The sequence below is a fragment of the Corapipo altera genome, unplaced genomic scaffold, assembly GCF_003945725.1.
Source record: "Corapipo altera isolate COAL_440 unplaced genomic scaffold, ASM394572v1 0, whole genome shotgun sequence".
Lineage (NCBI taxonomy): Eukaryota > Metazoa > Chordata > Aves > Passeriformes > Pipridae > Corapipo > Corapipo altera.
Window position 1 is genome coordinate 32,975,562 of NW_020884872.1, and position 27,953 is coordinate 33,003,514.

General features: G+C 36.3%; 1 protein-coding gene across 4 annotated transcripts in view; it reads right to left on the minus strand.

The window, feature by feature from the left end:
* The window catches only part of HERC2 (HECT and RLD domain containing E3 ubiquitin protein ligase 2), a 104,946-nt gene that overhangs the window by 58,956 nt on the left and 18,037 nt on the right, over positions 1-27,953 (minus strand). For 2 of the 4 annotated variants that reach the window (XM_027642648.1, XM_027642656.1), the window contains exons 4-29: positions 27,238-27,375; positions 18,384-18,603; positions 16,642-16,742; positions 15,734-15,890; positions 14,803-14,913; positions 14,304-14,475; positions 13,545-13,718; positions 12,751-12,939; positions 11,957-12,108; positions 10,983-11,140; positions 10,529-10,642; positions 8,912-9,163; positions 7,807-8,000; positions 7,065-7,265; positions 6,209-6,437; positions 6,010-6,134; positions 5,454-5,632; positions 4,332-4,516; positions 3,815-3,970; positions 3,384-3,569; positions 2,377-2,547; positions 2,147-2,250; positions 1,886-2,036; positions 1,260-1,474; positions 254-386; positions 30-157 (exon numbers count right to left, since the gene is read on the minus strand). In XM_027642648.1, coding sequence (XP_027498449.1) covers positions 30-157; positions 254-386; positions 1,260-1,474; positions 1,886-2,036; positions 2,147-2,250; positions 2,377-2,547; positions 3,384-3,569; positions 3,815-3,970; positions 4,332-4,516; positions 5,454-5,632; positions 6,010-6,134; positions 6,209-6,437; positions 7,065-7,265; positions 7,807-8,000; positions 8,912-9,163; positions 10,529-10,642; positions 10,983-11,140; positions 11,957-12,108; positions 12,751-12,939; positions 13,545-13,718; positions 14,304-14,475; positions 14,803-14,913; positions 15,734-15,890; positions 16,642-16,742; positions 18,384-18,603; positions 27,238-27,375 — 4,295 coding nt within the window. Of the gene's footprint in view, positions 1-29; positions 158-253; positions 387-1,259; positions 1,475-1,885; positions 2,037-2,146; positions 2,251-2,376; positions 2,548-3,383; positions 3,570-3,814; positions 3,971-4,331; positions 4,517-5,453; positions 5,633-6,009; positions 6,135-6,208; positions 6,438-7,064; positions 7,266-7,806; positions 8,001-8,775; positions 8,837-8,911; positions 9,164-10,528; positions 10,643-10,982; positions 11,141-11,956; positions 12,109-12,750; positions 12,940-13,544; positions 13,719-14,303; positions 14,476-14,802; positions 14,914-15,733; positions 15,891-16,641; positions 16,743-18,383; positions 18,604-27,237; positions 27,376-27,953 lie in introns of those variants that run through there. The other 2 variants (XM_027642665.1, XM_027642672.1) reach the window with 2 other exon arrangements.

The following is a 27,953-nucleotide window of genomic DNA, read 5'->3' on the forward strand; positions in this document are numbered from 1 at the left end:
ATCTAAACTTCAGCAGCTAAGAGGCTTACCTTAATCAGTGAGCACTTTGCTTGGTAGACAACACGACACACATCCACTACAGATTTTGGTAAGGTTTTGTGCTTTACTTGGTCAACTCCAAGTGTACCAGGATGAACAAGAGACAGTGCTATGTGACCTTAATAGGAAAAGACAATCTCTGAATATGCATTTCCACAATCATCCATAGCAGAGTTTAAACTGATCCTAAAAGATACACCACAAGCCTACCTACCCAAATCTTCATGCTTTAGAAGACAACATAGTAACAGACGTCCTACTTCTTCCACAGGATGCTCAGGAGGGAATGTGATTGGTGTTGTTAAGTGACACTGTTTACAGTATCTTTCTATTTGACACAAGAAGTCCTACAAAAACACACAACAGCCTCTATTTAAATTTGGTTTTAAAATGCAATCAAAGGACTCAAAATACTACAGACAGCATTTCAGTAACACCAAATAATCTCCACCATCTGAACTAATATTCATAAGTGAGATACACCACACAGTATGCACTACTTAATACACAGCAATTACAACCCAGTACTAAAAATACCCTTTATCCTTCTTCCTATATGAAGAGCAACATGGCTCAAGCTACTACTTGTAAAAGCTTGAGTAAAGCTACTACTGCTTTTATCTCTTTGTGAGATAGTCAGGTCACCTAAAACAATTTTCAATTGTCTTCTGATTCATTATCATCATCCTATCCTCCCAAGGACTTATTTGGGGTTTTTTGATAAAGGAGATGAATTTAAAGGGTTAGAATATCTGACAGCATTACCGAAGACAGTGATCAATGAAAATCTTAGAGGTTTTCATGTTATCCACGGTTCCGACTATGTGAAACCTGAACCCCAAGGCACAGAGGGACTTCTAAGACAAAGGCATACATGCACCCGATACAAAAAATACATTTGCACCTTGACAAAGAAAATTCCATCTTAGTTCAAGTGGACATGAGTGGGATCTGTCAATGCTACTGAAACTTGACATGGAAAGTAATGCACTGTTAATTTTTTTTTAGTTATCCCTTGCAAAAAATCTAAAGAAAAAATGTATTGTTACACTATTAAGTGAAACATACAAATTTTATCCATTAGTAGTACTCAACCACTCCTTTCATATAAAGTAATTCTGAAAGAACTTTTTCAATTGTTTTGCTATAACTTTTGGAGAATTTTCACCACCATCACCCTTCAGCAACACTTTTTGTGCACAGAACTACTGAGGGCTTACCTTCACAGTGTGATCCTGAATATTATTATCCGCAATAGCTTGGAGGAAAGGTTGTGAATGGTCACTCAAAGTTAATCGATGTGTATATAGTTTTGATTTATTTGGGGTAGTGTTACCAGGTGAACTGCAATGGTCTTCATCTTTTTCCTCATTGTAACTGTAATGAATCTGACTAGTTTGCAAGCCTCCAGAAAAGATAGATGACTTCAACCATTCTGAAATAAAGAAAATAGAAGTGTATATTCTGATCAAAGAATAAGCTATCAAGAATTTCCTCTAATAAAACGAAGTCACAGCTTCAAATAAGGTTTAGCAGCTCTTCCATTTGCTGAAACAAATTAGTGAGATAACTGTGCTATACAGTCTCTTTTCTCTTCCAACATTCTATGTTGTATATTATGACATTCTGGATATTTAACTGTTAGAAAGTATCTAATCCCCATCTAAATCTTGTAAATTATTGGATCTTGATGACTGTGGTAATTAATGTTAAGAATAAAAAACTTCTGCAGAAGACAGTAAGACTAAAGAAGATTTTCAGTTAATTTATTTGTCCTTTGTCATCTTCTTGCACGCTTTCACAAGTATTTATCACTTATTTAAGCTCAAAACGAAGTTCTGCTTACTGGCACATTCAATTTCCAGAGGAGAAAGCGGTGTGCTCATTGCCAGGTAGGAAGCGTGCAGTCCAAGGAGAAGACCCAAATTCCGTTCTGTGTCTATTAGAGGTGATGACAAAGTACTGAGATCTGGTGTTGTAATCACCTCCTGGTCAGGCTAAGTAAAAGAAATCGGAGTTAAAAGGCAGAACTGAACTCCAACAAGGATTCTGAAAGTAAAGTAATACTTTACTTTAGAAAGGATTTACCAATTAATAACATTTTTACCTCTATATATTGGCCAACACAGAAAGCATGCATGGATTCCCGTGTGTCCTCAAATTGCAAAGCAGCTTCCAAAGCAACAACTGGGTCCTCACCTGCAAACTGAGCTAATGAAAGAATGAGACAGTCAATATAATAACTAAAAATCTAATATAATAACTAAAAATCTGTTCATTTCATCCAGGCTTGAAACAGAAGTAATCTGTGTCTTTAAGTCAGATGAAAATTCTCACCAAGTATGCTACTTCCAGTTAAAGACTGGGTTTGGAAGTCCTTTATATCATACACTTTCCCATCGATCACTGTCCAAAATCCTCCGTCTTTGTTATGGTTCTCTAGATCAGCCTTACGTATAAGTGTCACCTCCTCATTATTTCTGCAACTCTGGCCAGTAAAAAATGAACCTACAGGTATAAAAAAGAGAATTTATCAACAGAAAACCAGAAAGTAAGGTTTTTTTGTGAACATTCTTTTAATAAGTGCCTAACTGAATTCTTCACTTCTGTTTAAAGGCTGCTTAGTTTTTGATATGCTCAAAAAGTCAAAATGGCTATTAATACGTTCCTGTCTACATATTATGCAATTAAATTGTCTGTATACTGTGTTCTTTTATGCACTAATCTCTAATGTCACACTGTCAAAGACCTAGCATTGCCCAATTGTATGGCTGTTCTGTGTGGAGGTGGAGCAGAACAATCAGTGTTCTGGCAAATCACTGCTCTAATCGGTTCTTCCTCCAAATTCTTTCAGTTTTATTACTCACTTGCCTGCAAGGCATTTGCTGTATATTTAGTTTCAGTCTAAATGCAGACTTTTTTAATATAAAAGAAGCTTCTCTTTTAACCACAGACACAGTTCATATTATAAAGCGTACTGAGAAAATAAAAATTCCTTATTTCAAAGCTTTCATATTACTCACCCTTTATGTTACAGATGGAATTTAGTAACAAAATGTCTAGATGTACTACTCATGTTTTCACTGCAACTTTTCACACTCAAAATGCAAAATTACATGAACTACTTCTTGAAAAAGTTGCATCTGTACTCTGCTTATCCTACCTCTCTATATGTAACTTCCTTAAGAATGTACTGACAGAAATAAATACTGCCATATGACTCGGCTAATAAAAACTGGTAAAGCAGAATTCCCTTCCTGAGAATAGTTCATGAACAGTCACCATTTTTATGTAGTTACTTTATGAAAACATAAATAAACACCCCAGATGCTACTGGTACACACCCATTATTCCTGGCCATGCTAAATCCTCATTGTCATCCCTTTCCTTTCCAGGGGCTAAATGGTTAAATCTGTCTAGATGTTCTAGCAAGCCAGCCAACAGAGGGATAGCACCAGCTTCCTGCATTAATCCAGCATTTTTACTGAGGAGAAGCACTATAGAAACCACCAATTCTGGAAGAAGAATGCCTAAAACAGAAAACACAGAAGATACATTTAGTTCAAGATTTACATTTATTGCATCACAGAAGTAAATCATCATCAATATATTCTGCCTTCTATTACTCTTTAGTACAAAGTTCTTGCCTTCCTTCTCTCCCATCAATCAAAACATTAAACTGCCTCCTTCTTAATCATTTAGAACTTTCAAGAATGTCTGCAATATAACTTTAAAATTCCACGGAAAGGAAGAAAAGAAGGACAACAAAACCCACCTGTTAAATCTCCATCCACAACACGAGATACTTCTGCAAAATGCCTATGACTAGTAGAAGCAATGCTGGTTGCCACAGGAAGTATATCACCAATGTGTGTGCACAGAAGAGCAGCGTATTTCTTCAGTAACGAACCTACACCTAAGAGGTCAGGACCTACATAAAAAGGAGGAAGAGCACGGAAAACCACCACATAGTCATATATAAGTAACAGGTTTCAAAAACTTGCAAACTCTTCTGAAAAATGCCACTCAGTACTATCACTAATTTAAGAAACTGCATATTTTTAAAAATTTATGGCAAGTTTATTATCTAGGCCCTTTTATCTAACAGAAAACAATTTAAATAAACTACTTTCCAACACTGGTCAGACAGACTCAGCAACTAGGATGACAAATGAGACAAGAAGATAATTTAAAGTAACAAACTGGTATCCTGTAAAACTTATTACAGAAATCTGTGAGGAGAGGGCAGGGTTTTTTGTTTGGTTTCGGGTTTTTTTTAAACAATAACTTACTGTATGTATTAGGGACCTGTCCAACACAATCTGCTGGGTAAAGTTTACTAACAAGTAGACGTTGAAAACGGAGTAACAGATCCAGAGAAGCAGATCTCTCCTTGCTATAAAGTTCTTGGTCCATGCAGGAAGAAATGCGACGAGCAACGTCTTTTAGTTTGGCTATCGTCTGTGAAGCAATGTTCCTAAGTGGTATAAGAGCAGCATAAAGGGAGCTCAGAGTGAAGACAGTCCACAGAAACATAGGTTAAGCTTTTGCTAAAATTTCACACAAATATATAAGAAATCTATGCAAAGTTTCTTCATAGAATGTTTACTTCTTCGCACTGTAGTACTCAAAAAGTCAGTGGTTTTGTGGATACAATTTGTTTGACAGGATTCGTAAAATACCAAGTTTCTGTATTTTGTCATCACTCACTACAAAACACAGTCTGACAATTTTAACTGAAAGGCTGCAATGAAAGTCATGACAATACATAGCTCAAAACAGTCTCATTATTGATTAAATTACATGGCTGCCACCACAATTAAGTGAAAAAGCACAATAAATTTCTTGGTAAACTCATAATTACTTCCTGCTTATACATGCTATATGTTAAACACTACTCTAGTTGACATAAAGAAGCTTTGTTCTCAGCACACTATTGGTTATGCATTGACAACTCTCTGAGTCAAGAATTTAAAATTCAGCTTTCTTCCCCACTTACAGCTCCAGATACAGTCTCCTTGAAGCAAAATATTCAGTTCTAAACAAATAGGGCAAAACATTCAGTTCTAAATAAATTCATGGTGATTCTCCTACTTTGTAAGGACAGGCTTTTGAATGTTTGTCCTATATTTGGTAAAAAAACTTTCAGACTAAAGGAATAAGTATTAAAATCCATTAAAGCACGGCAGTAAGTCTTTCTAAAATTGAGTAATTAAGTACAGAACATTGCTTCTTAGCAAACATAAAACAGCAGAACTACAGACAAGTTAGGAGAATGTGCAATATTTTGAATTCTGAGGAGTTAAAAATGCTAACAGGAGACCTTATTTGCTAGCCGAATAAGGTGGACTAGTTCATAAAACATCTAAATACATCTTCTGTACAAAAGCCAAAGAAAACTTCCAAGCAATTACCTTAGTAACTGCTGAATTAACTGAACTAATGGTAAACTCTGTTTTCCTGCAGATTCATATATTCCAGTATTAATAAGGTCTTTGTCCAATGGAGTTCTGCTCCTATGAAGTGTTGATGCATTTGCTTCCTGTTCATCAATTTCTTTTTCTTTCTGTGCTTCTTTTTTTGCTTCAATATCCTAAAAAACCAAATCAAGTTAAAGAAAACATACAAACTTCCACTCTGATCACAAAACATTTTCCTAACAAGTATCCATGGTAAAAAGATAAAGTTACTTTTACCTATGCCAGAAATGAAACACTTCCTAACAGACAAAATGTGTATTGTATATTCCATAACAACCACATGGGCACAGTTTTTTCAAACCAATTATAATATAAAAAGAAAGAGGAAGGGAGGAATGAGAGGTTGTAAAGGCAAAGAAGAGTAGAAAAACTCCACAAAACCGTGATGAAACCATGCCAGTAGCTGCTGCACAGTTCACAACTGAAGGAATATTTACTCTGTATTTATAAGAGTAAAAAGAACCTGAACTACAAAGCTGCTGAAACATACCTGAATTTCTGCAGTGATAGCAGCATTTAGCGCAGACTCTAAGCCTCCATCAGCCATCAAGCTGCCCACCAAGAGGTCAATCATAAATCTACGTCCTGGGCTTACGTTCGTTTCATTTCCTGAAACTGAGAGCAGGACAAGCTATTAATGAACTCAAAATGCAAGCACCAAACGAATAGGTTTAAATCTCAGGACCAACCTGCACTGGGTAAGAGTGCTGAGAGCGCCCTAGCCCGCTCTTCTGCTGTTGGCAGTAACACAGACCATCCACTCTGCAGCACTGCTTGAGCAGCCGATTGCACTGTATTAAGGACCCCAGCATTGCTTGCCAATGTTACCACAGTCTGTTTCAGGCTATTGAGCAGGATACTGCCCAAACCTAAGCCAAGGCATTCTGGATCCACCTGATGACTAATGGCAGCATGAAGCTGAAAAAAAATGGGGGGGGAAGTAAATTTTAATTAAGAAGAGATATGAACTTGGTAGGGGTGGGGGAAAAGTCAATCCTGGAGCAATTGAGTAAGTTCACTGACCAAGATACAAATTTTCATCTACAAATCTAATGGGTTCAGCTTCCCAAATGCATAGTAAATTTAAACCAATACTCATAAATTATGAACAGTAGCTGTGAACCCTGAAGTTCTGAACTAAACCTAAAGAATAACCTAACTTGTTTTTACCTCACTACAACTATGTTAGAAAAAGTAGCACATTTTCAGTGACTGTCAGATACCAACTAAAGAGGACATTCACTCTCAGAAATGCTATTTAAAAGTCATAGAAATGCTCAAAATCTCTGAGTGGGTATACAAGGTCTAATCCATTTAGATACTGTTTTTATAGTTCATTTTTAATGAAATACAAAAGCTGTCAACAAGGAAAAAACCACAAGCACTAGATGCCAAATTTCAGAGTAAAAGCGATACTGTAATTATTTCACTTTTTAAAATCAACAGAAGTGTTTTAAAGCACATTAACTTTACTATTTTCATCCAAGCAATTTACTGAAAACATTTAGCTCAATGACTGCTCAATGCATAAGAAACTGAAGGTACCTGAAGCCTCAGAAGATTTAATGTTGCCACAGCCATACACTCCTTTTCCTGAGGAGGGGGCCAGTCAGAGGATCCATCCATTCCCTCTGTCACTTGTCTTAGTAGCAGATCTAATTGCTCAAATGTCATGGGGCAAACATCCACCACAAAAGGCACCCGCAAGCCTATTGACCATTCTGAACATGATGACCAAGCAAAACTCTATAATTGAAACAATATACAGAGTTCCACAGTTAGTTATTTCCTAAATACAAGATGGCACTGATTAGAGATAGGAGTGTAAAGCTAACATCTGCCTTCAAACAGCAAGAGACGATGCAGAAATAATACTAGTACATCTGCTGAAGAGAACCCTCCACTTGCATTCTTGGAAATATACATAAAACCCTACCAATCCAGAACTCTCTTATCAAATTTTCCAAACTGCTGTCATGCCAGTCCAGACCCCTCACTATCTTTGCTGCAGGAAACAGTCTGGTTGACAACTCCTCAACTGCTGTACCAGACAAAACAAAGCAGGTAAATAGCTACTTGTCAGAATACCCAACAGAGAGAAAACTAGTCACCCCCTTTTGGCAGAAGAACTGCACAAGATTTATTTCTTTTTTCCCAAGTCTTCATTTATTCGGAATAAGACTGAAAATAAGAAAAGTCATGCAAGCACAGAAAGAGGGATTGGGATTAGAATACAGAACTAATCTCAGTGGGAGATAAAACCAAATAATTCAAAAATAAAACCTACCTGAGCAGGCCCACAAGCAATTCCAACTATATGCTTTGTGTCTAATCCTGGGAGAGCTGCAGGCTCTGGCTTGGTGATACGCAAAGTATCAAAATGTTGACACTGATCATTGCTCCCCCAGCTATGCACTTCACTATCTTCAGTCAGTGCTAAACAATGGGTAGATCCAGCTGCCACATCTATCACTTTTTTTCCTGAAAGTCAAATATTGAAAATAAAACTTAAACATTACAATTATTGATAGAAAAATATTAGAGATAAGGAAAACTGCTAGTTGCAACCATACTTAACATATGGATGTCAAGAGCCTCACCTTTCCTCTAATAGTGGATTGGAAGAGTACAGTAAAGGATAAACCAAAGAAATATTTTAAGATTCATAAGAGATAGCTTAAGTACAAAACTTAACAAGTTTAAAAACAAAAAAAAACCCAAAAGATCAACTCTTTATCCCTTCTACTTCAAAACCTTTTCAGGAAAGATTTATTAAAAGATCTCCCCATCTATGATGAGAGACTGTAAAGTTATTTGTAGTCATTAGTTCAGAAGCTATTTTCAATTAGATCATTCAACACATATGAATAACAATTTTAGGAAAGACAGAGAAATAAAAAAGGTTTCTTCCTCATCCTCCTCCTACAGAACCCAGGTTTCTCACAAATGAAAGAAATACTCTTGACTCTGCTACAAACTAGTCAAAAATACACAACTTTAACACTACTTGTTGTCTGTAATTTTCATTAATTCCATTCACGTGCCCTAATCTAAGCATATGATATATATTTATTTGCATGACAATGCAAAAATACATGCTTTAAGTAAGCATTTCGGTGAACCTAATAAAAGAAAACCAGTAACAATAAAGAGAACACAAGACAAGCAACATTTAAAGTAGTCATAACAGTGTCTCTAGGTCTGCTAAAATCTTAAAGGGATAAATGCAGAAATGATGGGAAACGTGCACTATTACCGTTTCCAAGGCAACCAGCATCAAATACAACCGAGTACATGGTACCATCATACTTAAGTTTAGTTCATTTGTGTCCAGTAAAAAACTCCACCAACAGCAAAAAGAACTTTGGAATATTCTCAGCTCTGATAATTACCCTTCAAGCCTTCCAGCAGTTTGGGATATCGAACATGCTCTTCTGTCCCATGCCCAAGTCTCTGACTGTCACCTTTTCCCCAGGTGTAGACCTGGCCATCTTTGGTTAATGCAATAGAAAACTGACTCCCACAGCGAACTTTCACAATGTCCAGATCTTGAAGTTTTTCTATCAACTTGGGAGTCTTGCAACCATCACTGCCTCCTCTTCCCAGTTTTCCATAATCTCCATCACCCCAAGACCACACTTGACCTTTAAATCAAGAGAAAGAAAACAAAAAATATTGCACTGCTTTTTTATGTAATGCCGTTATCTGTTTTGACAAGAAAGTTCTTAAAAATCTGAGATTCTGTAATAAGCACAATTTTTAAATTGTTTTTCAAGAGTAGCAGTTTCTAGTTAATTTCTAATTTTTTTGAAAAGAAGGAAGAATAAGATTTGAAAAGTTTTCATGTTGGTAAAACTAAACATAAAAAGTGTAAGATATAATATGCACTGAAAATTCATCAGTGTACTGAAAGTCCTTCTTAAAATCCTACGAAGCATAGGATTTACTGTATATCAAGCAAGTTATTTTATAATAAAGCAAGTAGCTTTATTATTTATAATAACTTGCAAAATCTTTTCCATATTAAATGGCCAAATTGTCTGCAAAACCTGTTTTAATTTTCATTCAAGCATTTCTCAAAATGAAAAAGAGTGCCATTGTCTATCATGTTTTTTGAAATACACTACTAAATCTAAGTCCTGATGTAGGAAATTAGAAATAATCACACCATTTTGTATCTCCATTAAATAAAATTACGGTTCAAAAATTGAAAGCCACACATGTCCAAAAGGAAAGCCTTGTTTTACATTGTGATGCATTGTGTTCTCTACCTGCCTAAGTAAGTCCCTAAGGTATTCTGATAAGCAATGGAAGCATGCAAGGTAGAGATCAAAAGGAAAAAAACTGGAACAAATCTGGGTTTCCATTTCCTTTATGAGTAAACGTTTCAGTTTTTAAATATTGCACATCATATTAACCAGTTATATTTTGGAAGAACAACTAGCTTCTGAGAACTATCTTCTTTCTAAGGGATTACTTTGGGCATAACCTCACATAACAAAATTTGGGCTTCGAAGCTGTCTCACCCTGGACAGCTTGCTCAGGGATGTTGGGAAGCAGAATTTCAATACAGCCTCTCTTTGGCACTTTCAATGGGCCAACACAGGCAGCTCTCCTACTCAAAATTCTGGCTGTTGTGACAACATGAGTTATTTACATTTATACAGTAATAAATAGAATGTAGACACATAAGTACATAGATGTAATATTTGTGTGTCTATTTTATATTTACATGGATAATTTAAATATATATATCTCATAAAATATATATACCATTGCATATTCATAATGAACATACTGCATATCTATGCACAGAAATGTATGTGCATACACTGTATGCAAAATATATAAATGTATACATATATATCTCCCCAAAAAGAATTTCAGCTTTAAATTCTTACTGAGTTCAAGCCATTAGAAATAAGCATATCTGCAGTACAAGTATCTCCAGAATGAAAGGAAGAAAAGGTAAGTTTACTCAAAATTTTAAGTTTCACTTTGCTACTAACCATTTTCAGTAACTGCAAGAGTCTGAGCATCTCCACTCCCACAGGACACATCAATAACTTTGAGTCCTTTTAACCCCGTGACCAGCATTGGGATGGTCTGATCTTCACTGGAACCTGCAAAAACAAAGTAGTTCTATGAGAAGCAAAACCAAGAAGGCCTAGTGTGGTTCTTTTTTTTTTGTTTGTTTGTTTGCTTTTGGATCTTTTGTTACGTGGGTGTGGGGGGTGTTGGTATGGTTTTGTTTTCAGATCTGAGCATAGTGATTAAGTTTCCATATGGTTTCTTAGGTATCTAATAAGGATTTAGGTAAGTCATAGAAATTTAGTGGGTTTCAATTCATAGGAAGCCTCCTAAGGTTCTCAAATCAGCCTCAGGTAAGTTAGATGAAAGATCATTTGACACAGGCACTAAACAATTCTTTAACAACTTATTTGAAGATACCAACTAACTTACCATGACCAAGTCTGCCATAGTTTCCTCGTCCCCATGTATAGAGTTCTCCTTCAGCAGTTATGGCTGCACTATAGGTACTTCCACATGCAATATGAACAACATGTTTTCCAGCTTGCTTCCCAGATAGAGCAGATATAATCTTAGGTTCCTCCAGGGGGCTATTGAAAGAGAAGGTGACATATTTCCATAAAGGTGATCTGATAAGTAGTTAATAAAAGGTGTGGTGTACTTGTCAGAAACAATTGTTACGATTCTACCTGCAAGCCTTATTACTAGTCTGAAGTATCAAGATATAAACAGAGCTACAAGCCAAAATTAAGTTCAGATTGTTCAACAACATCCAAACCACTGAAGGAATGTCTAAAAGCTGTGAATTTTGTTTCCAATTGAACTAATGCAATCCTTTTAAAAATATTTCATCATTAAAAACATTATCTTTAATTACCGTATCTGAACAATTAGTTTCATTACACTGACAAGCCTTGTATAGTATCTCCCTTGCTTTATAGGGAATTCAGCATTGGGGGAAGACACTTAAAATCCCTAAAATTTATTGATGCACATCCCCGCTGTTGCTGAAGACTGCTTCTACACAAAAGCAGGACAGTAACGTCATTGTCTGACACATAAGAAAAATGGAATGATATACAACAAGACTGCATAGGAAATGACAACCCCACTCCAACATGTCAGTCAATGTATCAGGGAAAATATGCTGTGTATTCATAAAACCATTAACAAAAGGCCTAATAACAGTACAAGCACTACTACGCCCTCTGTCTACAAGTATTTCAGAAAGTAGCATTAATACAGAACTGGGAATATTACAGACAGAAAATATGTAGGAAGAATGCAACTTCTGTTCATAAAACAAAGGAATGTCAAATGCTGAGAATGCTTATATACACAAAGTAATTTTTACTATGAATTCAAAACACTGGCAAATAAATGTTATGATTATTTTTAATACATACACCGTATCCCCATGACCTAGTCTTCCACCATCTCCGCAACCCCAAGAGAAAACTTCACCATTTGCTGACAAAGCCAGATAGTGATGCCCATCTGAATGTGCTGCTATCTTCACAATATTCCTGGAAGCTAAACTCTGCACCAGCTGTGGTCCCTGTGAACCAAGCAAAAGAAATATGGTTACGAAAACTGCTGACAATTTCCTTCACTTGCCTTTATACAGAATAACTAGGTACAGTTTTCCTATGGCTTTATCAAAACTCTGAACTCAAATTAATGAGGTGACAGTATAAAGAAAAAAGAAAAAGGTCAAATCTGACAAAAGCAATGCTTTGAAATTATTTTGTTCCCATTTTTATAATGTCTTCACTACATATGAAAATGGTGTTTCTCTTAACGTTACAGGCTATCTTAGTGACAAATGCTTCTGTTACAGTACATTTTTGTTTGAGAAACTACTCACCTTGGGCACAGTTACATCACCAAAGTAAAATTCATTTCATATCTGCCACTTTCTGAAGTTGTTACCAAGGCCAGCATACCAATGAAAGCAATTATTGTATCTATAACCTCTAGTCTGACAGAAATTACAGAAACAGTATGAATTTCATCAAATCAATACAAGAGACAAAACACACTATTTCTGAAAGTTCTTATACAACACCATAAAAGCTCACAAAAATCAGCATGTCTCCACCTAGTCTTCCAAAAAACTGTAAATAGTTAAAGGAGTAGACTTATGCTATGAAGTAATACAGAAAAGAACAAATTTTTAAAACCATGTAAAAACTCTCACCAGAGTATCGCTGTTGTACGCTTGTGTATAAACTCTTCCATTTCTAGATAGTATCAGAAAGCGTTTCTCTGCACAGGCAACCTGTACAACACCAAGGTTGGCCAGTCCTTCACACTGAATTGGACCACTCACATTAGCATAATATTTCCAACCTATTAATCCCCAAGCAATGACCTCTTGCAGTGATCCCTAGAAAATAAGAAATTCTCTAAGTACTAATTTTGAAGTACACAACTTAATAACATGCATAGAACAGATTATTTTTTAAACCTAATCCAATCTGAGACAGTCATTCCTGCCAGTAGTCAGTAAAACCTACTTAATTAGAAGATGTCAAAAATAAAGACTTGCATGCATCATATTCAGTTCAGTCTGATACTGAATGAGCTATAAATATCTACAGAAACTGTTCAGAGATTTTTCAAGTTGGGAATTTTAGCATTTACTTTTTTCTTTATTTTTTTAATATGTCAGACCCCCAACATTTCTAAAGTCTGGTCTTGAGAATTTACTCTGATAAACACAGAGAACAGTCCAAAATATGGCAGAATTAGCCAGAGTCTGATAAAAAAGAATGGTTCACAAACCAAAAGTAAAATTTGTACTCTAAGGGTGACTGAAAAAGGGATGATGAAATAAAAAATACCCAAGTAAGACAGATTTCAGCAACTCTGAGTTACCCTGTGAAAATCAAAAATTTGAATAATCTTAGGAGTCATCTTCCAGACATTCTGAAAAATCAGTTACGCTTTGAGAGAAAAGATCTTACTAAATCTGACATTGCAAACAGTTACCTTATGAGATGTAGGAGAGCTACACTGAGGAGGCATACATGGGGTGGCTAAACGATCTAAATGGGCCATGATCACCACAGCTGTTTGTCTCAGATCAATTGCCAGCTCATTGTCCTGTGGCAAAGTCAGATACCTTAGAAAACTTTCATTTGGACTTAGAGGGTAAGTCAGGAGCTAGAAAAGAAAAAAGGGCAGTCAGAAGAATTCAAGGTGTATCTATGTCACTACACATACACAATACTACTTAGACATGATAAGTATTTTCATAAGTTTAAAAGAAAATTAATTAACTCTGTACATCCTTTTTTTTTACAGTAAAGAAAAATTCAAAACATGCATGTTCAGAAAATAGATTGTGAATATAATATAAAGTTTCAAGCATAATAAAATTGATTTACTATGTTTTATTAACCTCAGTAATTTGCATGAAGAGTCACAGTTCAAGTAACTTCAAACACAACTAAATAAAAACAATCTATATAGCAGAGAAGTTACCTGGCTACATCTCAGATAATTATCACAACAGCATTAACTATGAAACATAACATTTACCCCTAACCATACTGTGACATTCTTTGTCCTACCTAAAGAAACTCCAATGTACACATGAAAACCAAACAACAGTGGTGTATATACATCTTACATGGAAAACACCACCACCCGTTTTGGTTGGATAATTTTATAATCATTTTAGCCAGGCAAGTGAAATTTGATTCCAACATAATTAACATCCCCTTCAAATAACCCAAGGATAAGTACCTGAATCTCTTCCTCTGTATTGGGCATGTCTTTGTTACATATTATACTCTGAAATCTCTGTAGTAAAGGTAGAAGGGGTGCACTTGTTCCCTGTGCAGATCGCTCATTATCCGTTTCCCTTGCTCCATTATCCCAAAGTTGAAGCAACAACATCACTGCAGACAACATTTGGCTGAAAGAGGGAGTTAACACCATCTATTAATATGTATTCCTAAAAACATTGGTTTAGGTTATCCATATAATTCACTTTCCACAATTAAAAGTTTTGCAATATCAGATGCCAGTGCTTACCATTTTAAACAGATTATCAAATATGAAAAACTGATTTTGCAATGTAGAGAATATTAGATCTCAATCACCACTGTTACAGAAAAGGTTCATATGCTTTGAACCACAATTATTACATTAAACCCAAACCCATGAAACGGAAGACAGGTACTGCTCAGACCATTCCAACAGACAATGATGGTTAAAAACTAGGCGTGCTCCTGCTTCTCACCTTAGTGTACCCCTCTGCACTGCCAGTTCAAGCAATATGGCAAGTGCCAAGTGCTGGTCTTGTAAAGGAATGTTTCCTGGCCCTTTGGTACTGGGAGCTCCATGCACATCTCTATTTAAGAGTCAAACAGTATACATTAAGTAATAGGAGATAATACGTAATTGCTTACCAAAAGATCTACAACACCCCAAGAACCACTAAACTTACAGAAAACTATAAAACTGGTGACGAAAGCAGCTGAGAATAAAAGCCCAGACATTCCAAAGGAGATCAAGTTTTAGAGTGGTAGCTAGGCTTTAAAATTACCCCAAGCTTCAGAGTCTGTAACTCTATTAAACATGTCAAGAACAGGAAAAACATTTTTCAAGGTGAAATTCAGGTATGTTTCATCATAGGTACTGTAAGGATGTAATTCCAGTATACAAAAGACAAGTAATTTCTAGTAACTAATGTTAAAAGGTAACTCTAAGCCTACTTAAATAAAAGGAAAAAGCAGTGGAGCTGCTTCAGTGGAGCAGTGGAGAAAAAGCTTCAAGTCCAATATGACTGTATTTTTCCTCATGCACACAAGTCTGCATTATTTTACTACACTAGAAAGCCATGATTAAGTGTGCACATATATAGTATTCCCAAAGCACTCCATAAGATACATTTACATTAGTGAAACACTATTCTTTGGATAAATCTACATGCAGTGATTCAGAATACTCAAATTCAGATTTTTCTTAAACAGCTAAAATAATTAAATCATATTTAAAAAGCATCATTTCAACAGTTTGTTAATGTTTTGCTTGCCTGTATAACAACATCAGAAAAGGAATGCAATCTTCATAGCTTCCCGTAAGCTACTATCTTTATACCACCAGCTACTAAGAGATGTAAATTTGCTGTTTAAGAGCTACTTCAGCAATGCTCAAGAAAAGAAACTTACCCAGTCACAACAGACCTTAGGAATTTAGTAGCTCTTTCTACCACTTCCAGCCATACAGAAGATACAGTCCCTTCATCAAAAAGGGACGCCTCCGGTAGAGCTCGCAGCGCATCAAGTGATTCCTGTAACAGTTCACTGCACAGGTCTGCATCTTCACCTAAGGAACACAGCAAAAATGGTTACATTCCCATCTTCAAATTGCTGTACACAATATTTTGTGAGGGTTTTTTTCAACCACGAGATTACAAGTTATTTAACATATACAAAGTTCTTGATTTTCACATGAACATTTTAACTGCAAGATCTTGAAGAAATTTTCACCAAAAAAACATTCAGTAAGATAACTCTTAAAGCAACTTATCCCACTATGTATCCACCGAGGAAATCCGAAGAAGAACTAGGGCTGGTTGGGCAAAGATTAAGCCAACCACCTGCCATCTGAACAAACACTGCAGACTGAGACAAACAGGCAGGTTAAAGTGGCACAGGTGACAATTCTGTCAACCTCTGCAATTTGACAATCGCTGACAAGCACACAAACTAAACACAAGTTTCATACTTCACACTCTTTCTAAGCTGCCGCTATCATGTCGTAATACAGTGGACTGACCTTGCCTGAAGAATAAATCTAACTTTTCTGAAATCTGGCACTAAAAATACATTCCCCTTCATGAAATCCCAATTTGCTCTCATAAGTATAAAATATCGCAGCACAACACAGCATTGGTACAGGCCTGGATGACTTCGATCAGCAACAGCATTGTTGGGCATAGCACCACATGAACATAAATGCAATTATGCAAATCTATCACTTATAAATGTATAGTTCGATGCAAATACTTAACACACACAAATGCTTGAATGAGCAAACAAAAAAATATATGCAACATGCTCAAGTGTAGACCTACCTGACCTCCAGGCTCTACGAAGGAAAGCAAATGCAAATGAAAGTGCTGCCCGGGATCCAACTCGTGCAAGTCCTTCTACACCTTTACCTACAGGTCTTGGGCTAAATAAAATTATATAAGCATTTTTTCAATATAATTTATATTATAATAATATATTTATGTTAGTAAAATGTTGTATAAAATATATTCAACAACTTTATAATTTAGCTATATGCATGCGTATGTGATTACACAATTTTTATTTATAAAGAATTGCAATTGTCTCAAGAATGAAGGTGAACAACATCAAAATATCAGCAGTCAACATTTAACTTCAACTGCTTCAAAGCACTAATTCAACGCCCAACATCAAAAAGTTCCACATAGAAAAAAATAAACCAGACTGGCATAATTGACTGCAATCAGAAAAATGCCCACAGTTACTGAGAGTGAAATTATGATGCTGTATTCAAAACACAAAGACGTAAGATACTCCATGTACTCATTATTTACTCATTAAGCTTATATTTTAATTTGGACTGCATAAACTATGCTTACAGATTTTTATGAAACTTTAATTATTGATAATTAATTCCACCCATTTTGTCTTTGTTTTTTTTTCCATTCAAGTGTCAATGTTACAAATCCCTCTTTGCAGCTTCTGTGTCAGCGTGTGTATGGAAGAGAGATAGCTTCAACTTTTGTTAATATCCACTGGATTTACATACATTGCTGTTAACTTTTTTTTCATGGAGACAATCCCATTAATTTAAGTATGCTCCCCTTTGTACTAAACAACAGGACATACCCTACAGTTTCCACTATTGAACCAACAATTCTATTTCCTTTTGATGTGAGATTACAAAGACAGTGAATTGCTTAGGACTTCTCCAAAAGAGAAAAAAATTATACTCCCATTTTTAGCAATCCAATAACTTAAACACATCAGTGTTCTTTTTAATCAGAACTGAAAAAAAAATTCTAGAGAACTCTATTTAGAGAAATATATCATTGTCAGAACTCCAATCCCATAATAACTAGTCGTGATATCTACTTACACTCTCCCTTCATATTTGGAAGCTAGAGATAATGTAACATAAAAACTTTCCTAGCTGAATTGCTTGTTCTGCCAGAGAGCAATCTTGTTCAGCTACTGAACAGATCCTTTAATGCCCCATCTGAGAGATTTTTCTATTTTTAGGTCTAGATAGCTATCTAGTCATGGCAAGTAATCAGACAATTTCTTATTCCATTACTTCTCTTGAAATTGTTGCATATAAAAGGTGTAATTACATCATTTTTCAACCACACTACAGAAAATTATGTTCAGCTTTTATGTATTTGCATTTTTAAATTTATGTGCCTTAACTGAGCAAATATTGACAAAAACATATTAGCATTATTCAAACTATGTAACTTCCATCAGCACATTTCTGAAACACACTTCTTCACACTTTCTAGCTGAGTAGAACAAAAGGAATACTTCGATAAAAGCATGTGTATAGCTAAAAGAATAGTATCTACAGAAATGTATTACAATCAAAACCTACCAGTACAGAGACACTATAAGAAAGCATCAGGTAAGAAAGAAAACTGCATGGCAGATAACACCACTTTTTACTTAATATGGTAAAACCATCTCAAGAAATAAGTTTCTTTACTGCTAATGTGTCTCAAGGAGGAATACATCACATCAAGCGCTGACACACAGGTTGATAATCTTTCTATGAGTTTTCTAATGTATTAACTTGTTCATGCATTACCTTTTCTTATCCATAGCAGGCAGAGAAACACTACTGCTTTTCCACTTTACTTTGACATTCTCCTGAAGAACTGTTCTGTTCAAAGCAATGAAATATCGTTCCAGGATAACTAGCCGCTGTTTTAGCCTCATAGCTGATAGAGCTGTTGTAGCAGTTTGTGTGGCCAGACTTTGCTGTTCCTTCACTAGTACATGAAGGCACTCCTTCAATTCATTCACATCTGAGAATCAGAGAAAGATATTCTTTTATGGTTGTTCATCTTTGTTACATACAGTATCAAGAAAAATCAAGACAAATTGAAAACTGTAAAGCAACCAGGAGTCTGAACTTCAAAACCCAGTGAAATTCCCTGTTCTCATACATAATGTGCACATTTCTAATCCACGGTATGATATAATCACACTTAAACAGGTGTTTCAACAAAGGTTATTATCAAAACTGGTTTTGTATACATATCTAGCCCTTCATATTTCATGTCTGAAATTAAAACATCACAGGAAATATTTATGCATTTCAAAAAAACAAGTTAGACAGCAAACTCTTATCACCATCCAACCTCAGTCAGACTTCTCCTGAGTGCAGGCAAGTCCCCTGCATGTCCCCACAAGGATATGCTTTCATTTTGCAGCTATACTCATTATCTTAAGTTTCTCAAAAGTTATAAAACTACTCTCAGAAGCACCAGAATCACTGCCAAGAGCTGCTACGCTTCTGAAACAAATGTCAGAAATTTAAGATGCTTGCAAGTACTATTATCAAATAAAAGATCTGACTTATGTACCAATGTTAGAGAATTAACTGTTCACTAATCAGAGAAAGTACTCAACAGCCCAAAGTCCTAGTAATAAGATGATGATAAGAAGTACAGTGTCAACAATAACAAAACCACTTTAAAATAGAGATTTGGAAACTATTTTTATATTCTCTGTAGCTTTAATTCACAGTATAAATATCAATGAAGTGCATTCTTAGAGGGATTCTTTTCTGTCCTGTCATTAACAGTCTGATCACTGGGCGACCCCACTCTGCTTTGCGCTAAATTACTGCACTTGTCCCTAAGCCAACCACATTTGTTGCCTGGCTGCTCCACAGAAGTACCTTTGTTTTAACTGACACCTGAATAAGGGGTATGGGAAAAAAAACCCATATGTCTGCATATATGTAACAGGGCTTATGAGAAGATGGACAAACTTTAAAAAAAAATAACAACCACAAAACCATACAAAAACCAATATATTTTTTGGAACAGCTGCCTCTGAGCTATATACATTTATGGTAGTCTCTAAAGTTGAGGCATAACTTTTTTTGCAGCTGTAACTGCATAAACTATTTCCATGTTTTGTCCCCACTCTGCAACACATCTTTGTGTACCCAGTAGAGAATTCAAGTAGCCTTTTCTGCCACGGGATCACATTGCACAGTCACTTATGGTTTGCTGTCAGCCTGTTTTCAACATTGCTACTCACATTTCACCATTTCATAATGTGTTAGATTCCTTTCCCTGAGGCAATTCACATCTTTCCACCTGACTATGAGGAACAACTTATTTTTTCACCAAGTAAGAATAGATTAAAATGTGTTCCTTGCAGTCTAGACCTCATAGACAAAAGTAATTGCAGTAATTATACACATTGACTCAAACAACAAGAAATACAACAAAATGAACAAATTTGACAAAAAGTCACACTGCATTAGTGTGGTATTAGCTCTACTAAATCTCCCAAGAACTCTGTGGCACAGGTGAATATCAGGAAGTTACGTACATAAGGCTCCTCCAGATCACAGTGTAAAGTAACACATAAATAAAATAGATGCCTGTCAAAGGTACATTTGATTTCTTTGGTTTGGCTTTTATACTGTCCCTTAACATTATGGTCATATAGAAGTTAACTCAACAGCTTTAATAGATGACTATCAGTACCTAGCCTGAAGCTTCTGTATACCTCCAGGCTTATGTAACAAATTTTGTTTCATTTAATACAATTTTGAGGGAAAAAAATCTCAGTTGCAGTGTTAGCATTACTTAGAATAGCAAAGTAAAACATTCCACAAAATATAAACTACATGTTCTGAGACTGTTGCTGTTACCTTAGGTGTACCTTAACTTTTATTTTGTAAGCAAAAAAACCCCATTTTGCAGTATATACTTCAGGGAGCATGGTCAATACTGCTAAGTAAACCATAGGAAGACATAAAAATCTGAGTTTTTTCCTTCTCTTTCTGAACACAAAATCCTATCTACCTCTACATACCACCAGTCTATAAGAACAAAGGATGAAATGACCATGCTCTCTGCTTCACAAAGAGACTTTGCTTAACATCACCGAAGCACAGAATATTCTGAGTTGGAAGGGACCCACAATGATCATTGAGTCCAACTCTAAGTGAATGACTCCTACAGGGATCAAACCAACAACCTTAGCATTACCGGTACCAGGCTCTAACCAACTGAGTGTTGGTTTTGGCAAACAATTTTATCCTGCCAATTCATTCCCCATATTATGGTCTCTTGTCTCTATAGGAAAAGTAAAGAAATAGTCAATGAAGAAAAAACAAGGGACTTTAACACTTATGTTTGGGGAAGAGAGTCTATGTATGGTGCTACAGAAAACAAGCACTAGGTGCTAGACACAGCAGCCTGCCACGTAATACAGAGATACAGCATTCATCCTTCCTTCCTGACTAGCAAGTTATCCAACTGTGGACACCCTCTAAAATTATTTCTGAGAGTTGAAGACTTAGAGGAAAAAGGCCTTCATTTCAAAATAACATGCTTATTAAACATATGTCATGGGAACTACTGAAAAGAAACACTTGGGACAGGCAGAGACCACCTACAATCCTCCAGCAATTACTTTATGAGGAATTTTTCCTCAAAGTTTACAACTGTATACCTTTCACACCACTTTCAATCAGCCACAGTGATGTCCAGGTGCTAGAAAGATAAATTACTTGTTATTAAAACTGCCTTGTTAAGGTTTAGGGCTTGGCATGCTTCAACGATCTCAGACAGAGAGGGAGGTTAACAAAGCCTGGGGAGAAAGATGTGCCACTGAGAGTGGACATGAAGAATGCAGAATCTACAGGCCACGGGGACATGGGGCAGAACTCTCACAATAAGGAAGAAACTAAAAAGCTAACTCAGCAACTGTGCTGAAATCAACTCCAGCTAGATAAAAGATAATTCTGGCAGGGGGAGATTGTGACCACCGACTCACTCACGACTCACTGATTCAAGAAACCCATTGACTCAAAAGAAGAGAAAGACCAAGCATGCAGACTAATTAGCATGAGAAATGAGACAAACATTTAACAAATAGAAGGTAGAAAACTAATTAATAAGAGAACTATGTAACTTGTAGCCAGCGAACAGTGATTTCTGTTTGCCAAAACATACAGATGGCGTAAAGTTTTGATGACTGGGGAGCCAGCCTTTTATGGGTTGCCACCCAGCTCCCTACTTTGTGCAAACTAGAATAAAGAAATAGGAACACTTTATCTTGGTGTTTAAACTGGTGCTGTGCATTGGGCAGCGAGCTCACATTCGGGGCAGTAGCCCTGCCACTATCAGCATCCCAGTCATGCCAATGCAGCAGGTGACACAATCTACCGTATGAACTCTGAACGAACAGAAACAGAATCCTACACTGCATACCATGTATGCACATCAAGCAGTACCAGTCACAGAGCTGGGCCATTGTATACACACACAGTCCTGTGTGTCTGCAGAGAAAAAGTTTCATAGCAGCACCTACTGAATTAATTCCTAATGGTTCAGTAATACATACTAAAGGTAACCTGTAAGATGTTCAACATCCTACTCAATGATCTGATAGAACAGTTGGTTCATTTGACAAAAAAAAAAAAAAAAAAAAAAAAAAAAAAAAGATAACATTACTGTAGGTTTTTAATACCTCAAAGGTTTAGTTCTGGTTTAATAAAAAAAACAGTCCATGGTTCCACAGACTTTGCAAAGTCTCACAGAAAAAAACCTCACAAAAGCATTTCCTAGAGTTAAGGAATTTTAAAAGCAAGTTATTTTGCTTTCTTGTCAGTGAAGTCAATGTCAACAAATTAAGACAATACAAAAGCTAGAAAAGGAATCAACTAAAATTCTGTCTTGACTTTTTAAGAAGAAAAAAGGGCTGGAAAAAAATTCATTTTTCAAGTGATTAGCCCTAAAACCCACAAGGTCTTTGCATTCAGAAACTAGCAATATGAAGAACTGTCCAGTTACAAAACACTATTTTCAAATACCGAAACACTGCATGAAAATTTCCTTAATGTAAAATATCATTTAGCCTCACCAAGATACAAGCCATATAAAAATAACCTGCATAAAGAATAAATTTAAGTTTACTGAATTTAGCTGTAATTAAATTATTTTCTTTACCTCTTCTTGCTTTGCCTTCAAAATCTCAAATGGCTACAATTTTAGGAAGGCTTTCCACTAGAATAACTCTACTCTTAAATACTTTATACAAAGTCCCTTAGTATTTCAAGAATGTAAAATAAAGTTCATATACAAAGTGTAGTAAAGACTGGAACAGGTCACAGTAGTCCTTGTAACTCAGACAGCTAAGACTCGAACAAAGGACTGCCTTGTTTTATTAAAAGTAACACTATTTTTAAGTGAGATATATCTATATACTTCCTCGCTTTAAATTTTCTCCTGTGTCATAAGTAAATTTATCTTTACAAAAAATTCCATTCATCTTTAGAAAGATTTAAATATATCTGGGAATCAACCCAGTGAAACTCATTTCAATAAACCCTCAAGTCTAAGCAACACTTATTACCAATGAACTAAACAGCCTAGTGAGAGAATAGCTTATTAATAGTAACGATTCAAGTTTCATCTGAGAAGGTTACAGGGAACTCTTTAAACAAAACTGTTCATATGTCACTACACCAGCCCTTGATGTTAACCATCCCTTGCAATGCTATGCTTTGCCAGTTATTCTATGAGGGTGGAGACACATTATTTACCTAATCTGTACCTACACTGTAGGAGTTGAAGTCATACCATACCAGTATAAATTCTCAAATCACCATTAGCAGAATACCTGTTAATTGACAACTATAGTTAGAGATGTTGCTGGCTGCAGTAGAGACAGGTAAGGGCTTTACCACCTTCTGTTAAAATTTATCACATCTCTCTCCCCTCAACAATCAACATAATCATATGTCTGCACTTCTTAATTCTTCCTGCCCAAAGTTCTCTGCATTAGAAGGAAAAAAACAGTGGAATTGTCTAACTGTGACTTTTTGGTAGAACAGTATTAAGAAGAGACACGTTATTTAGATATTTGAGCAAAACATGGAACAAAACAACAAGACAGTGACTTCTTAGCCACAACCAGAACACTAACCTGACCTGAGCCTAATATAACCGACCTGTCCTAAGGCATGTTTGCTCCTGCTTTAGCAGTTCAAGGAAACACCTTAACATGCTTCATAGTTTAACACTCATTTCCTCAGCTCTTGTAGGGAACACCACAGGCTTCTGACTGGTAAATTAAGCACCTTAAAAATGCCAATATCAGACTGAAAAGTTTCAAGGACTTGGGTTGAGTCACAAGCTTTAGTAACAGCAAACATAGATGTTACAGTGTGGAGAGATTTCAGACCTGAAAACACATTTCAAAGAGAATCTGGCAGGAATCTACTGTTATAATGAGCACACATTCCTGTCATCAGCAGAACTAATGTGCTCTAATTTCCTAGAGAACTTTGTATTTTGTCTCTTCTTTCCCTTTCCACTATGTGCTATTTCCACTGGACAAAGAGGAGATAAAGGATGCAGCTGGCTTGGCTTAACGGGCTTCTAATGACCCTCTAAGCCTGTAGAATGAGTGAATTCAAAAGTTAGAGGGAAGGACAAAAATGCAGTCACATACACATGATTTCCTTCAGAAACAAACCTAAATATGCTCCAAAAGTTATTTTATACCAACAAAGAATATAATGCCTAAAGGGCATTTAGCTTTCAGCTTTCTGAAGTCTGCTCCCCAATTAAAAACATGACCACCATCAGACTTGACTTTATTAGTATTCAGCAGGAGAAATAATGATTAGTTGCATGTGCATTCAAAATCCATCTCATTATGTGGCTGGACGAACAAGGATGGTGAAGGGTCTGGAGGGGAAGCCGTATGAGGAGCAGCTGAGGTCACTTGGTTTGTTCAGCCTGGAGAGGAGGAGACAAGAGGACAGACCTCATTGCAGTCTACAACTTCCTCACAAGGGGAAGCAGAGGGGCAAGTACTGATCTTTTCACTCTCATGATCAGTGACAGGAGTTGAGAAAACGGCATGAAGCTGTGTCAGGAGAGGTTTAGGTTAAATATCAGGAAAAAGTTTTTCTCACAGAGAAACAGGCTCCCCAGGGAAGTGGTCACAGCACCAAGCCTGATAGAGTTCAAGAAGCACCTGGTGTGACTCTTGGGTGTCCTGTGCAGGGCTGGGAATTCAACTCCATCCTGATGGGTTCCTTCCAATTCAGCATATTCTATGATTCTATAATTTTCCAAGTTTTAAATCATCAGCAAAACTTGTTTAAATTGATGTTCAAATACTCATGATACACAGAACAAAACAGCAAGAACTGAAATTCCTGTGTGTATAAAAACATACACATGCATACACCCCCCTAATAAGGGCATGAGGAGTAACCATTACCTGGAGCTCAACAAGTGGTTTCAAGCTGGGGCAGAGGAAACAGGGGCAGAGGGAATGGGATGCAATGATGATGTGAAGGCAAGTTAAAATCTGTTTCTAGTGGCAAGAAAGTAAAAGAAAAAAACAGGGATGAAGAAGTTCTAAGAAATGTAGAACGGGGAGGTCAAATTTCAACCTTTAGATTTAAAAATGCTGAGTCAAATGAGTATTGATCAAGAAATTCGATAAAAGCAGAAAATATCAAAATGAAGAAGGTTAAAAGCAAGTTTTTTCAGCGTGATGACTACTTTTTAATTCCTTCTGCACACAGTATAAATTTATATTTAATCATGTAACTAGGAGCCCCTTACAGGATGGAAGTTCTGCATATCTCTTTATCTTTCACAAAGCAAACACAGGAAGAGTCAACTGCAGTTGCTAATGACAGGTAACTCAACAATAGCCCACCGAAGTCACAGGGTTAATTTTAATCTTCCATGTTTGGTGCTGACTCTAAATCATTTCTTTGTGCAATCAGCTGTACTAACAATATCGGAAAACAAGATGCAGCACTGTCTGTAAACAAGCCCTCACTCACACATGAGGAAACCCCAGAAGTGCAACACCATGCCACTGATTTACCATCATAATAGATTAATGCACCATTAATACAAAACAGATCTGACTACACAAAAAAACCATATCCCCACTTCAGCTGTACATTGCTTATTCATTTAAGGATGTTTGCATTAAGATTATTTCCTCATTTACTTTCTTATCCTGAGGGGAAACAGAACAGTAGCACCCCTACTGAAACTTCTAAGTAGAAAGTGGTATTTTCTAGTCAGACAGCAATTAAGGTGACTTTAAACTAACTTTGTAAGTATGCAATATTTAGCATCTTAAACATAAGAAATGAGATCAGATGACAGTGAATTTGAATCACAATTTATTTGTTTGTAAAGCTCAGTTTTTAGACAGATAGTTGTTGCACCAGTGGAACTGTTCCTAATCTTTTCAAGAAATAAAAATTACCTTACCATTTCATAAACAGTTTTATTTTACTGTTCAGTAACAGACATTAAATAAGAATATAAAACATAAATAATGTGACCTTCTGCTTAAATCTCTTCAACAGATTCAATTCTCACTCCCCTTCCACTGTAGTGGCAATTCTTTTCATTCCTCCTATAGTGCAAAATTCTGTCCCACTACCAGAGTGACACCCCATCCATCTGTCCTCCTGCCCTTAAGAAAAGGGAGCAAGCTGGCTGGCACAGAGCAGAGGACAGCAGACTGCCAGCTGACCTGTGGCTCAACAGAAACAAACAGCTTCCCTAGCAAACAGAGCTTCACAGATGCAGATTCTGGCACTGAAGAGATAATACTTTTCCTGGGGACCTTCAAGTGTTTCTGGGTGAGGGGAAAGGACAAGGGGCACATGAGATGTCTCTGAAGTCTGTACATGCCAACATCTGAATCAGGCAACATCGTGCACCAGAACTGTAAAACAAACCACCAAAGTGAAGCTTCTTCTGATCTGCTATTTTTAAACATGGACTATTTTAGACAATGAACTGCTGATCTACAGTAACAAACAGCCATGAACTTTAACTGGCTTCTATATCAAAATCAGTATTTTATAGACCCTCACATGAAGATGTGAACACGTAAACCATTTTTCCACCAAAGGGTAAGTTTACTGTCAACAAAAGTCAGGACAAACACTTAATTGAATTAACCATTTCAACCTCCCTTCCACGATTCACTCAATCTCCCAGATCATGAAATCAAAGTGAAAAATCACCTATTAAACCTTTATTGCCTGCACAACATCCAGGCTTCAGAAACCAAGCCATTTCTTTTTAACGTCTTCACCCAAAAAGAAATATTCTGAAGACACTGGAACATTTCACTGTATAACTTCATTTGTTCCAAGTCACTTTATCACTCCCTCAAGCAACCAAAAGGTGCAAATTGACTCTTCAAGTTATGAGTCTAATTATATCTGAAATTAATTATAGTAAATGTTTATTTAAATCATAGTTAACCACTTATCCAACTTATTTCACTAACCTAACAGATCCATCTGTCAGCAAGTACATTTGATGCAATTACTTCCTGATGCTACAAAAGTAGTGATCAATAGAGAACACGTAATGCTTCAGTGACAATAACCAAAACAGCTGTAATACCTGGTTGTTTGCCCCACACCCAACTCTCAACAATCGATTTGGCCCTGTAAGTGGGCAGTGGAGTCTCTTCTTCATCTTTCTTTTCTTTGTCGTTTTGCTCTTCTTTCTTTGATGCAGTTTGGCATTCAGTGCTATCATCTAAAGGAAACAAAAACCAAGACCAGTTAAGCTACTTTCCCTTTGAATTCAGGTCTATTTTAGACGTGTAAAGGTGAAATACCCAGCCCAAAAGCTTAGAGCAATACTGTCTATCATTAAGAGTACAGGGTGGGGGGAAGCAGTATTTCACCATATTAACTGTCACAGGTGCTAGGTCTCATCTTACATTTCGTAAGACAGTGACCTTAAAACCTAGAAATCCCCACTGTAATCTCCTCGGAGTGATGAACGTTTAATATCGATACCGTCACGTAAGACTTGCAATGGATTTGCAACACAGTACTGCAAAGGATGCACTTTAAGTCAGGTTTTGCTTCCAACTATCAGTATTTCCATAGAATTTACTTGTTTCTATATTCCATTTCCAACACAGGAAAAAGATAGTAATTGCCTTAATTTCAAAATCATGGAGAGCTATATATTGGCATTTACACTACTTTTATGCAGCAGTATTTCAACATCTGTAATGTATCCAGCATCTTAGTAATTACCAGTAAGTAATGAAAATAATACCACTATTTTCTGCCCAAGCAATGAAACAGCACTTCCAATCCTTT